At 44.6% G+C, this 13,425-nt stretch overlaps 1 protein-coding gene across 3 annotated transcripts in view; it reads left to right on the top strand.

The window, feature by feature from the left end:
* Positions 1-13,425, top strand: part of PRKCB (protein kinase C beta) — a 390,438-nt gene that overhangs the window by 323,420 nt on the left and 53,593 nt on the right. For all 3 annotated transcript variants that reach the window (XM_003418820.4, XM_064295702.1, XM_064295703.1), the window contains exons 11-12: positions 7,969-8,060; positions 10,551-10,613. In XM_003418820.4, coding sequence (XP_003418868.2) covers positions 7,969-8,060; positions 10,551-10,613 — 155 coding nt within the window. The remainder of the gene's footprint in view (positions 1-7,968; positions 8,061-10,550; positions 10,614-13,425) is intronic.

Genomic DNA, 13,425 nt, shown 5'->3' on the forward strand with positions numbered 1-13,425 from the left:
TGATGTGGGAGGTGTCAGGTGGGAGGCACTATCTTGATTCCAAGGAGACTAACTGGGTTGACGCAGGATGTAGGCTGCTGCTCACTGTATTAAGACAGCATTCAGTATCTCCAGGGAGAGGGAGCTGGTAAGAACTCATCCCATGTCAGGGCCTTAAGCAACTAAGGCCACCCGAAGATCTTGAATGCAGAAAAGGGCCCAGGAAAGCCACCCAGGCGTACAGAGCTGCAGTGAGTAGGAATAGACGTAGCCTGGTTCTCTGCCGCCTGGTTGGTGGCCGTTGCATATTCATCCCATAATCAAAGAAGAGAGGTGGTCCTAGTCCTTGGGAAATTTGCAGTCTATGTGGAAGGGCAAGGCTGAGAAAGCTGAAAAAAAAAACACAAGAGGAAGATCAAATGCTTAATTGTGGTAGTGATTCTGAGGCTATACAAACACAGGAAAGAAAGCTTGTGTGATGTGTGTCCTCGACCACACACTTACTTGACTGAGGCTCTGTGTGTTTGCACAGACTTGACATGCATCGTCTTCCCTGTCCTTGCAGTGTTCCTATGATAGAGAGCCTTTCTTACCCTCGTTGTGAAGGCAAAGGACGTTTAAGTAACTGACACAAGTTCACAGAGCAAGTGAGCAGTATAAATGGGACTTGAACCCAGGACTACAGTTGCCATTGGGTTGACTCTGATTCATGGTGACCCCGTGTGTGTCAGAGTACAACTCTGCTTCATGGGGTTTTCAGTGATTGCTTTTTTTTTCCTGGAAGTAGATTGCCAGGCCTTTCTTAAGAGGTGCCTCGGGGTGGACTTGAACCTCCAGCCTTTCGGTTAGCAGCTGAGTCCATTAACCATTTGTCCCATCCAGGACTAGTTGATGCCAACGCGTTGCCATCGAATCAATTCCGATTCATAGCAACTCTCTAGGACAGAGTAGAACCACCTCGTGGGTTTCCAGGGAGCAGCTGGTGGATTCAAACTGCTGACCTTTTGATTGGTAGCTGTAGCTCTTAACTGCTGTGTCACCAGGGCTCCAACTGATGCCAAAGCCGGGGGTTTTAACCACAGCACTACCTGACTTCTTTGGAGAGAAAGAGATAGATCTGAGACATAAAGGGAACAGCTTACAAATAGGATTGACTCCCTGACCAGCTTGGAAAATTGTGAAGACCATTCTATAGGTAAACATTACTTCTACTCACCTTAGAGTGTGGTCCATGGTGTTAGTCACATGCTTTGCCATCTGTGGTATCTTAATGAAAGTGATAGGTGTTCCCCTGGCAGCCACATGGGTATCAGGTCATACCCCACTGGGTGGCTTGGAGAAAGACTGGTTATCTCTTTGAATTCTCTGTCCTATTCTGGGCTATCCCAGGCAAACTCTGCTCATGCCATCCGGCCATTATTTTAAATCAGACTGTCCTCATACTCCTGCTGCAGATTTGGGAAGTCCTATCCAACAATTTTGCATGATGCAGTGGCAGACAAACAGTTAATTTTATTTGTTTACTGATTGAATATGAGAGATAAAGGAGAAAAGGAAGTTAAAATTAAATGAAGTCACTTCAAGCTTAGAGGGCAAGGACAATGGTGTAGTGAAGAAAAACAGCAACAATGACAATTTTTAAAAAGCACTTTGAAAGTTGAGCAGACTGGCTAGTTTGAAGAGAAAGATGGTGAGATTGCCTCTCTGAGCTTTTAATTGGAGTTGACAGTGGAACACCCACGTAGAAATGTCCTGTAGCCAGCTGGAGCTGACTGAAGCTCAGGAGAGAGAGAGGGGATGGAAATATAAGTCAAGATTCATCAGCCCAGAGGGATGAGAGTTAAAGCTTTGAGCTGTGACGAGTCCTCTTTGGAAAACTGAGCAAGAAGGAGATAATTAAACCGGGGTCTGAGCTGATAATAAATAAACCGGTTGCCGTTGAGTTGATTCTGAGTCATAGCAACCCTGCAGGACAGAGTAGAAACGCCCCATAGGGTTTCCAAGGAGTTGCTGGTGGATTCGAACTGCCGACCTTTTGGTTAGTAGCCCAGCTGTTAACCACTGCGCCACCAGGGATCCACTCTAGCTTTCATGTAGTAAAGTCCAACAAGTGAGTCCTAATCAAAAACTACCGGAGATGGCTATAAGACAGATCTTTGGAGGCCTTGAAATAATTTTAGAGGAAGAGTGGGGAACAAAGCCAAATTTCAGAGAACTGTGGAGAAGAATATTTATATAAGAGTTGGAGGCACTGGGTGAGGGCCATTTAGTTAGCTGATCTTGATAGATGACTCTGTACCTCCATGCAATTTATTTTATCAAATCCTTTTTCAGGGTTTGATTTGAGTTAGTTGCTTACTTGCTAACCAAAAAGTCAGTAGTTCGAATCTACCAGCTGCTTCTTGGAAACCCTATGGGGCAATTATACTCTGGCCTATAGGGTCACTATGAGTTGGAATTGACCTGACAGCAACCGGCTTGGTTTGCTTTTGGTTGAGTTAGTTGTGTATTTGTTTTAACCAAGATTCTGAGTTCTCTGAAGGCAGGACCTGCGTCTCACTCATCGTTTTAGCCCCTCTGGCACCTAACGAGATGAGTTGACACAGTAGCGGCAACAATGGACTCAAACATGAAGATGGCACAGGACTGGGCCGTTACACATAAGGTAGACATGCTTTGGAGCCAACTCGATGGCAAGTGACAACACCGCCGCCACCTAAGACCATGACGTGTGTATAACGAATGCTCAGTTCAGTTCTAAGGCCCACTTCTCCCCTCAAGCTTGGCTCTAGCTTGCCTCCGGAGATGTTTTCCAGATTTCGACGTCCTCCGCTGTGGAGTGGGAGATGAATTTTGATGGTACCTGGACAAACAAGTCATTTAAGGGATTGACATACCCAACCAGACTGGATATAGTATAGAAATGGTGGATTTCAGATATACATTTATTTTCCACAGTGACAATGATTTTCCATTTACAACTTTGGTATGAAGTTTAAAATTTTCTACGATTGTATTTAAGTAAAAAATTAATTAATTAATAAATATATTAAACAGTAAATTTTAGTATAGGAGGCAGGCAAACATGGTAGAAACCTCGAAGCTGGTATATGAGGCGACTGAATTTGGGGTCAATAGCTTTGTGCGTCATAATCTGGTCCCAGCCTACCTGGCTTCCTTCCCCTCTCATTGACTCCATGTAATCTACTCTCTCCAGCAATAACAGCCATAAATTCAGGGACTTGAAGTGCCAGTTATATTTTTCACACTGCACGTTAAAATAAACACAAAACTATACAGGTAAAAACATGTGCATCCATGTCCCTTCTAAAATCATCTCCCACTCCAATTTGGGAAACATAACCAGTTGCCATTGAGTCAATTCCAACCCATGGCGATTCCTTCTGTGTCAGAGTAGAACTGAGCTCCATAAATTAAAAAAAAAAAAAAAATTATTATTGTTGAGAATATACACAGCAAAAATATATGCCAATTCAAGCTTCTACATGTACAGTTCAGTGACATTGATTACATTCTTTGAGTTAGGCAACCATTCTCACCATCCTTTCCTGAGCTGTTCCTCCCTCATTAGTATACACTCACTGCCCCCTAAAGTTCCCATCTAATCCTTCAGGTTGCTGTTGTCAATTTGATCCCATATAGATAGATCCTAAAAAAGCACAATGCTCAAGGCAGACCTTTACTAGTTAAGCTAAATTATTGTTTGGTTTTAAGAAGATTGCAGGGGATATTTTTGGTTTAAGGTTTAAAGATTATTTTAGGTCAATAATTTCAGGGGTTCATCCAGCCTCCCTGGTTCCAAAGGGTCTAATTCCATGAGAATTTGAATATCTGTTCTGCATTTTCCCCATTTTGATCCATAAGATTTTTAATGGTTGAGTTTTTGGAAACAGATCACCAGGTCTTTCTTCCAAGGTATCTTTGAGAGGACTCAAACCTCCAACCTGATTAGCAGCAGAGCACATTAATCATTACACAAGCCAGGGACTCCTGGGAAACATTACCATTTGGGAATTTATCTGGTTTTCCCACTAAGCCTGGGGAATCCTTAACATCAGGCACCTTGGATTATTCACAGCAGCATCTCTGGCATGGAGAGTAGTGCCTGGCAGAGAATGGGCTTCATTAAGTGTTTGTTCAGAAAATGAAAGGACAGTGAGATGCCAACCATAGTGTTTAATAGTGGAGGCATTGGTGTGCCAAAGCCAGATGCAATGGAGTTCAAAGATGATGGATTTCAGGGCTTCCCTGCATAAGGTATCAGTAGAAACAGATCACAGAACCTGGCGTTACCCACAGTGGAACCATCCCCTCAAGTAGGGATTCTGACTAATGAGTTTGAGGGGCAAGTTGAGTTCTTCCCAGCAGAAAGCAAGCAAATGAAATCTCTCCCTCACTTGCTTCTCTCTCTGTGGCCGATGCCATCTGCTAGTTTTAAAAATAATTTTTAAAAGCAAGTGTTTTGGTTCTCTTCAACGCGAGGCAAAGACAGATGCTATTTTGGGGCTTGTTTTCTATCAAAAAAACCCCAAAGAACCAGGGGCTGTGTGTCGGCAGTTCTGGCTTACTGTTTCCACTGTGCCAACAACTTGTATGTGACCTTTCTGTGAATCTCGTATGCCTCGGACCCTGAGAACTGAAGTGATAATTCCTCCTCCCTCTCTGCCCTCATTGGGAATGTCGAGAGGGTGAAGTCTAATAGCACCCTGAGAAAGTCCTTTGACATTTCAGAAGAAAATTGGTTAGCTTGTGCTCCTTCTCTTCAACCCACCAGCTTCTATCCTGAGGTAAGGCTGGGTCTCCACATTCCTTCTCGCCCCTCCTGGACAGGAAGCTCACTGAGGGGAGGATACATGCACACATCCATAGAATGTCTAGCACAGGACTTTGCGTGTAAGACACAGTCACTGGAGGCAGCATAACACAGAGATTAAGGCTGCAGACTCTGGAACCCAACCACCAGATTAAAATCCTGGCTGCCATTTACCAGCTGAATGACCTTTAGCAAGTTCCTTAACCTTTATGTGCCTCAACTTTCATGTCTGAAAAAAGCATGATAGTACTGTAGAAAAATTTTTTTTCTGTGTTTGTCATCTGTGCTCTGTCCCCACGAGTTATTTTCGTAAGCGTGCTATGCTAATTTTTTTTTTTTTTTTTTTTTTTACAGTAACAGGTGGAAGAGGGTTGGCATGGCAGCCCTTGTGAGGGTGCTTCTTGGGGGGAGGGCACTACCAACAAACAAATGCAGAAGGTGGGCGTTATTTGTGTAAAATCATGGTACTTATCATATTGGGTTGTTTAGAGAGATAAGTGAGATAAAATATATAAAGCACTTAACCAGTTGCCATCGAGCTGACTCCAGCTCACAATGACCCCATGTGTGTCAGAGTAGAAGTGTGCTTCATAGGATTTTCAATGACTGATATTTAGAAATAGATCATGAGGCCTTTATTCCAACGCACCTCTGAGCGGACTCAAGCCACCAACTTTTTGGTTAGCAACCGAGTGCATTAGCTCAGTGCCTGTCTCATAGTAAGAGCTCCAAAGATGGTAGCTTTATTTTCGTGTTGCAGGTACTAGACACGCAATACACATTTGACAAGTAAACATACAACTGTCATATATAAGATACAGTTCTATGCACTGTATTCAGTAAACCAGAAATCCAAACCCCTTGCTGTCGAGTTGATTCTGACTCATACCGGCCCTACAGGACAGAGTAGAACCGCCCCATAGGGTTTCTAAGCAGCGGTTGGTGGATTCGAACTGCCGACCTTTTGGTTAACAGCTGAGCTCTTAACTACTGCGCCACCAGGGCTCCTGGTGCTTAGTAGGGCTCTATAAATATTTTTTTTGAATTAACATGTGAGTGAATAAATAAATGAAATAGCCACACAGTTAAATAGATAATTACCAATTATGACAAGTGATCAAAGGAAAAAACACAAGGGGCCATGAAATAGCGCAACAGGCACGCCTCATTTAGATTGCGATGGGTTAGAGAAGTGACTTTTTAGGCTGAAGACATGAGAGGGACTTCCACTCCCTACAGTTTAGCTAGCACAGACCCTGTAGTTGCAAACCAAAGGAATGTGGCACAAAGAAGTGATTAGACCCAGCAGAGTCTCTGAGAAGAGGTAAAGGCATTCATTCACTCAGCAAACCCTCTTTGAAGGGAAGAGAGAAGGCAAATGGCACAGGAGGTACTGCCCAGGGACCATAACATACCATACATCTGCCTCTCTTAATCCCAGCAGCAACCCTGTGTTCTGCTGTTATCACTGTTTTACAGATAAGGAAATCCAGGTGTTAAATAACTTTTCCAAGTACACTCAGCTATCAGGAGACAGAGTTGAATTTCCAAATAAAACCCTTTTTGGCACCAAAACCTGTGCATTTTCAATCTCTGGGCACCCACTATGTGCTAGTCATGGTACCAGGACTGGGGCTTGAACAGATGAGGAGAACGTAGTCCCTCGCTTGAAGGAGCTCACAGCTTCTCTGGAAAGACATGTTGGAAAAAACGCCCCAAATGGGGTATAGATTTTTTTTTTCTGCCCCAAATTTTTTACTTCTAGAGTTGCCCTCACAGACCACTATTTTCAAACTTTGATCATTCATGGGTTTTATTGTTGTTGTTGTTTTCCACAGGCACTGTGTTAGTTGTCTATTGCTGAATAACAAATCACTTCAATGCTCATGGCTTAAAACAATAGACATCTATTACTTCACATTTTATGTGGGTCAGAAATTCAGGAGTGGCTTTTCAGGGTGATTCCAGGTTGGGAGTCAAAGCCCAGGCATGCAGTGGTTAAGCACTTGGCTGCTAACTGAAAGGTTCAAACCCACCACCCGGTCTGCTGGAGAAAGATGTGGCATTCTGCTTCTGTAAACGTTACAGCTTTGGAAACCCTATAGCGCAGTTCTCCACTGTCATGTTGGGTTGCTATGAGTCAGAATCACTCCACAATAGTGGAGTTTTTTTTTTGGTCTGGATTGGGGTCTCAGGTGAAGTTGTAGTCAGGATGCTTGCTGGGACTGCTGTCATCTGAAGGTTTGACTGGGACAGACAGATCTACTTCCAAGGTGGTTCATTCCTATGACTGGTGGCAAGAGGCCTCAGTTACATGCCCAGTGGACCTTTCTGTAATGCTGCTTGAGTGTTCTTATGACATGGCAGCTGGCTTCACCTACAGGGAGTGATCCAGTAGAGAGCAAGGTAGAAGCTGACATGTCTTTTACGACCTAGTCCCAGAAATCAGATGTAGTCATTTTCACAGTATCCGGTTGGTGACACAAGTTGGTTCTATTCAGTGTGGTAAGAGACTGTGCAAAGGCCTGAATACCAGGAGTGAAAATCACTGGGCAGCCATCATGGAGGTTGACTACCACAGCTACCTAACCAGTTGCCATCAAATTGATTCTGACTCAAGTGACCCCACGTGTGTGGAAGTAGAACTGTGCTCCATAGGGTTTTCAGTGGCTGGTTGTTCGGAAGTAGATTACCAGGCTTTTCTTCCAAGGTGCCTCTGGCTGAATTTGAACCACCAACCTTTGGGTTAGAAGTTAAGTGCATTAATTGTTTGTACCAGCCTGGGACTCCACCACAGCTACCTACCACCTGTAATACTATTGACTTATTACTTTCAACTTATTATTAAAATTAGCCTTGTCCTAAACAATACTATCCGCTAACTCATAGATTAATGTGCTAATTATATTTTCCAGTACAAACTAATGAAAGTTCATAACTATTAATTTAAAAAAAATTATTCATGTACCATCTCAGCTCACTTACATACTTCTAGTGGCACAAATACTACACTTGGGGAAACACCGGGCCTGGCAAACTCGGGCTGCCTGGGAGTTCTGGTTGTTCTAACTATAAATTCCAGATATTCTGGGCTTTCCATTTGGAGTTTGAGAAACGGCAGGATGCTGATTTTGCTGTTTGCTCTCTTGTTCCAGGACCGCCTGTACTTTGTGATGGAGTACGTGAATGGGGGTGACCTGATGTACCACATCCAACAAGTTGGCCGGTTTAAGGAGCCTCATGCTGTGTACGTGGGAAGCTGTGCTGTGCTCTTTCCTTGGGATGAATGGGTTGGTCATTAGTGCCTTTGGGTTTTCAGGCAAAGAGGGATTTTAAACACCTGGGGCTTCTTCATGAGAAACGTATGGCTGGGAGAAAAGGGTGTTTTCCTCCATATGGGTTGTTTCTTTCTTTTCTGCCACCAACTAAGAACTTGATGCTCTAAAAACATAGCTATTTCTTTATCTCCAATTCCTACCCCTGACTCTTATGGAAGCCCCTGTAGCTTTCTTGGGGAATGTCATTATAGGTTGTATTTGTTCATTTGCCATATTTATTGAGAGCCTACTAGGTCCTAGAAGCCATGGTGGCACAGTAGTTAAGAGCTATGGCTGCTAACCAAAAGGTCAGCAGTTTGAATCCATCAGCTGCTCCCTGGAAACCCTATGGGGCAGTTCTACTCTGTCCTGTAGGGTTGCCATGAGTTGGAATTGACTCAATGGCAATGGGTTTGGCTTTTTGTTTGTTTGTTTGTTTGTTTACTGGGTCCCAGGCCCTAAGTGCTTAATAAATGTGGTCTCATTTAACCTGGAGAACAACCCTGGGAGGTAGATGTTTTCATCTCTACTTTACAGATGAGGACACTGAGACCCAAGGAGTTTTGGGAATTTGTTCAAGATCACAAAGCTAGTGGGAGGCAGATGCAGAATTCTAACCAAATCTCTTCGACTCACGTTCTCTGTCCTATACCACTCTCCCCCTACAGTGCCTTGAGTCCAGGGAGATGAAGGGCCACGGCACACCCTGGCTGTGGTTTATGAGTCTGGAACAGGGAGACTGATTCCGGATTTTTTGAAAATGTGTTTCCCCCACTGAATGCACTCTTCCCCTCCCCCCTCTTCAGTCCACAGAGCAGCCAGAATCTCCTTTTTTTTTTTTTTATCACATAGATCTCATCATGCTACTCCCACTGATTACCCCGCTGCCCAGAACCCTGTTGGCAAATAGGAACATGGCAAGTCATAGGAATTAACAATATCCTCTCCCAGCGAGTCTGCTAGGGTCTTACTGCCTGTCCAGAAAGCCACCAGAGATCGTGTAGGACCCCAGTCCTTTATCACAGAGGCTTGCTGGTTCCTGTTCAGCTCAGCCCTTGCCCTCCCTTTTCTCCCACCTGCCGAGGTTGTAAGCGCTAGGTTCTGGCAAGGTTAGCATTCTTGTGTTTCTGATCAAGCCATTAGTTTAACTCAACACAATCCCACTGAGACCGCAAGGCAGGCTCATCTTTTACTTCTAATGTCTAATTAACCACGGGCCTCAATTCTGTTATCACATAAGACATAGGATTAGGACACTTAGCATAGTTCCCCAAAGCCCTGCTCCACCTTTGTGGTATAACTGGGCTCCCTGTTTCTCTTAACCTCTTTCTTTCTGGACCTTGATTATGAGCTTACATTTTACACAGGTGCTGTTTCCAGTCCTAGCTGTACCATTCATTAGCTTTATAGCTTGCCCACCAAAAAACAAAAACTTGTTACTGTTGAGTTGATTCTGACTCATAGTGACCCTATAGCACAGAGTAGAGGTGCCCCATAGGGTTTCCAAGAAGTGGCTGGCTGGTGGATTTTAACTGCCGACCTTTTGGTTAGCAGCTCAGCTCTTAACCACTGTGCCATCAGGGCTCCATAACTTAGCCAAGTTATTTTTATTTATTTAATTACTTTTTTAATTCTATTATGTTTTAGATGCAAGTTTATAGTGCAAATTAGTTTCTCATTTAGAAATTTACACACCACTTGTTTTGTGACATTGGTTTTAATCCCTGCAATGTGTCAGCACTCTGCCCCTTTCCCTTTTCACCCTGGGTTCTCCTTCTTCATTTGTCCACTTTTCCTGTCCCTTCCTGCCTTCTTAGCTTTGCTCTCGGGCAGGTGTTGCCCATTTGGTCTCCCATACGGGGTTGAACTAAGAAGCACATTCCTCACATGTGGTATTGTTTGTTTTATAGGCCTGTCCAATCACTGGGCTTTGGGAGTGGCTTCAGTTCTGACTTAGCAGGGTGTCAGGAGGCCAAGTTATTTTCTCTCACTAAGCCTCAGTTTCCTCATTTGAGGAACAGGGGTTAATAATTGGATCTACCTCATAGGATTGTTATGAAGACTGAATCAGAGAATGCCAGAAATAATGCTAGGTAGATGGCAAACCTTCAACAGATGTTAGTGGTTATTATTATTAATCTATAATTTCCCATCCAGCCCATCATATCCCATGGCCCCTTTCCTCCTGCGCAGTTCCCAGATCTCTGTCCATCCCCAGGCTGCCTTTAAGACAGCCGTGCCGCTCTCAAAACCACTCTAATCCATCCATCCGCTCAGTGTTTTATGAGCTATATGGCTGACCACCCATGGTAGGACTTTAATGCCCTATGTCTACTTCAAAATTCTTTAGAATTCTGAGACTTGCCATGCATACGGTATCCTTGAATTTTCTCTGTCATTTTTTCTTAAAACTTGTTCAGATTCTACGCTGCAGAGATTGCCATCGGTCTGTTCTTCTTACAGAGCAAGGGCGTCATTTACCGGTAAGTGAGCACCGCTGTGCTTTCCATCTCTTCCCCTGCGCCCCTCCCTCCCTGCCTCTTCTTTAGCCGTGTTTAAAATTAGAATCCACAGTGGGGGAGGAATCTTCCAGTACTAACTTGGGCATGTGTTCTGCCAGGCAGTGTCGCCCACTGCCCTGGCAAAGTTTGGGCAGCTCTGTATGTCGCTAGAAAAATCTCTGTGGACTCTGCCACCAGCGATGGTTCAGAATCCTCAAACATGAGATGGTTTGCTCTAAGAGAAAGGCTCACCACTGGAGCCACAGTACCCCTCTCTCCTGCCCACGGACACCACACTTGGGGGTCAAGCAAAGAATCTTGGCTGGCAGAATGTGATGGATCGTGTTATTATGAAACATTTCTTTTCTTTTTTGCTATGTAACTACAATTTGGAAAAGGATCTCTGAGTTGCTTGCCTGAAAGACAGGATTAAGTTTGGGAGTTGGCATTTGCCCGTGTTTGGAGGAGCAAGGGATCGTAGCTGTCTGAGTCATACCGTTTTATATTCCGTGCGAGGCCAGCTATAGAGCCCGAGGGTGCTATTTGTCAGCGAGGCCAGGGTGTACAGTCCTCCTCACGCTACGTGGATGCAGATGGCATAGTCAGCGCAGGTTTGGACTGGTTTGTTATGCAAGAGAAACTGACAGGGTCATGGGGCTTCCAAACCCCACTTGGCGGGGACAAGGTCTATTTCAAAGGCCGTGAAGAGCCATAAAAGCCCATTTCATTCATTCATTTGACAAATATTTATCAGGTGCCTACTATGTGCTTTATGTACATATCGTGTCATGATGTGATATCATGTTTGGAAAATTAGAGGGTCAGCGAAAATGAGGGAAACCTTCAAGGAGATGATTTGATACAGTAGCCACAACAATGAACTTCAACATCATGGAGATGGTGCAGGACTGGGCAATGTTTTGTTCTGTTATAAGGTTGCCACAAGTTGGAGCCAATTAGACAGCAACTAAGAACAACAACTATGCCTTTGGCACTATTCTAAGTGGTGGGGATAGAGCAGTGAGCAAAACAGACAAAACCCCTGCCCTTTGTGGAGGTTATATTCTAGAGGCAGGAGACAGATAACCATATAATCATAAAAATATATAGACCATCAAGCAGTGATAAGGCTATGGAGAAGAAAAATCAAGCAGATAAGGGGCTGGTGTGTGCTGGGGGTGGTGGTTTCCTCTTATTCTGCAGACAGCATGGGGATTAGGATTTGGGGGACTCAGGATGACCTGGGAGCCTTGGGCCTCTTGCTGCAGCTGACAGCTGTGGGACTGTGTTCGTTTCCCAGGGCTGCTCTAACGAAGTACCATACACTGGTGGCTGAAAATAACAGGAATTTATTTTCTCACAGTTCTGGAGGCTAAAAAAAAAAAACCAAACCTGTTGCCATCGAGTCGATTCTGACTCACAGCAGCCCGATAGGACAGAGTAGAACTGCACCGTAGAGTTTCTAAGGAATGCCTGGTGGATTCAAACTGCCGACCTTTTGGTTAGCAGCCATAGCACTTAACCAGTACATCACCAAGGTTTCCACTTTCTGGAGGCTAGAGGTCCAAAACCAAGGTGTAGGCAAGGCCATCCTCCCTCTGAAGGCTCTTGGGAAGAAACTTCCTTGCCTCTTCCTAGCTTCTGGTGGCCCCTGGCATCCTTGACATTCCCTGGCTTGTAGCTGCATCACTCCGGTCCCTGCCTCCATCTTCATATAGACTTCTTCCCTGTGTGTCTGAGCCTCCGTGTGTCCTTCTCCTCTTATAAGGACACCAGTCCTATTGGATTTAGGGCCCACCCTACTCCAGTATGACCTCATCTTAATTAATTATATCTACAAAGACCTTACTTTCAAATAAGGTCACATTCTGAGGTTCCTGGTGGACATGAGTTTTTTGGGGACACTATTCAATCCAGTAAGAAGCCCTGGTGGCACAGTGGTTAAGTGCTCAGCTGCTAACTGAAAGGTTGGCGATTCAAACACTCCAGCCGCTCTGCAGAAGCAAGATGTGGCAGCCTGCTTCCATAGAGATTTACACCCTTGAAAACCCTATGGGGCAGTTTTACTCTGCCCGATAGGGTTGCTATGAGTCAGAATTGACTTGACAGCAATGGTTTTTTGGGGTTTTTTTTTTTTTGGTTCAACCCAGTACAGAGACTAAAAGGCATAAAAAGATGAGCCCTGGTGGTCTCCAGGCAGATAATGCAGATAAGGCTGTGAGTGCTGGTGGGATGGGTGAGAGGAAGGCAGGGCCTTGCCAGAAGCCTGCAGAGTCCTGGGGCTTTTTTGCCTCCTTGAAGTGGTGATATGAAATCCAGTTGGGGGGATCTCATCCTGAACACCCAGAGTCTCCGTGTTCCCCCATTTATCCCTTGGTAATGCAGGGATGAAGGTCAGGAAGAGATGTGGTTTTTCTTGGCACATGGGAGATCCTAGTGAGGGCAGAGAAACAGAGAGAATAATAATAATGTAAATTTAAAATTGTGTGGTCATCCTACCCAGGCTTGTCCTCAGGGAACATATATCACCATGTGAGCATGAGATGGTACATGTGAGTCCTCTAATCCCTCAGTTCCCCTGCTGACTTGCACAGAGAGCATCTTGCGTGCTGGTGTGATTCTAGTGTTGAGTGGCACACATTATCTTCCAAATGACATGACCCCTAAATTCCTGGAGCCAGGATTTGGGGTCAACACCACTCATGGCTTGAGAATAGGGGCAGGATATTTCTTCAAAGACATACTAAGATGGTCCCCTCACAAGATGCTAGAGTAGGCATAAACCACAGGTGTC

This window comes from Loxodonta africana, chromosome 12, assembly GCF_030014295.1.
Source record: "Loxodonta africana isolate mLoxAfr1 chromosome 12, mLoxAfr1.hap2, whole genome shotgun sequence".
NCBI lineage: Eukaryota > Metazoa > Chordata > Mammalia > Proboscidea > Elephantidae > Loxodonta > Loxodonta africana.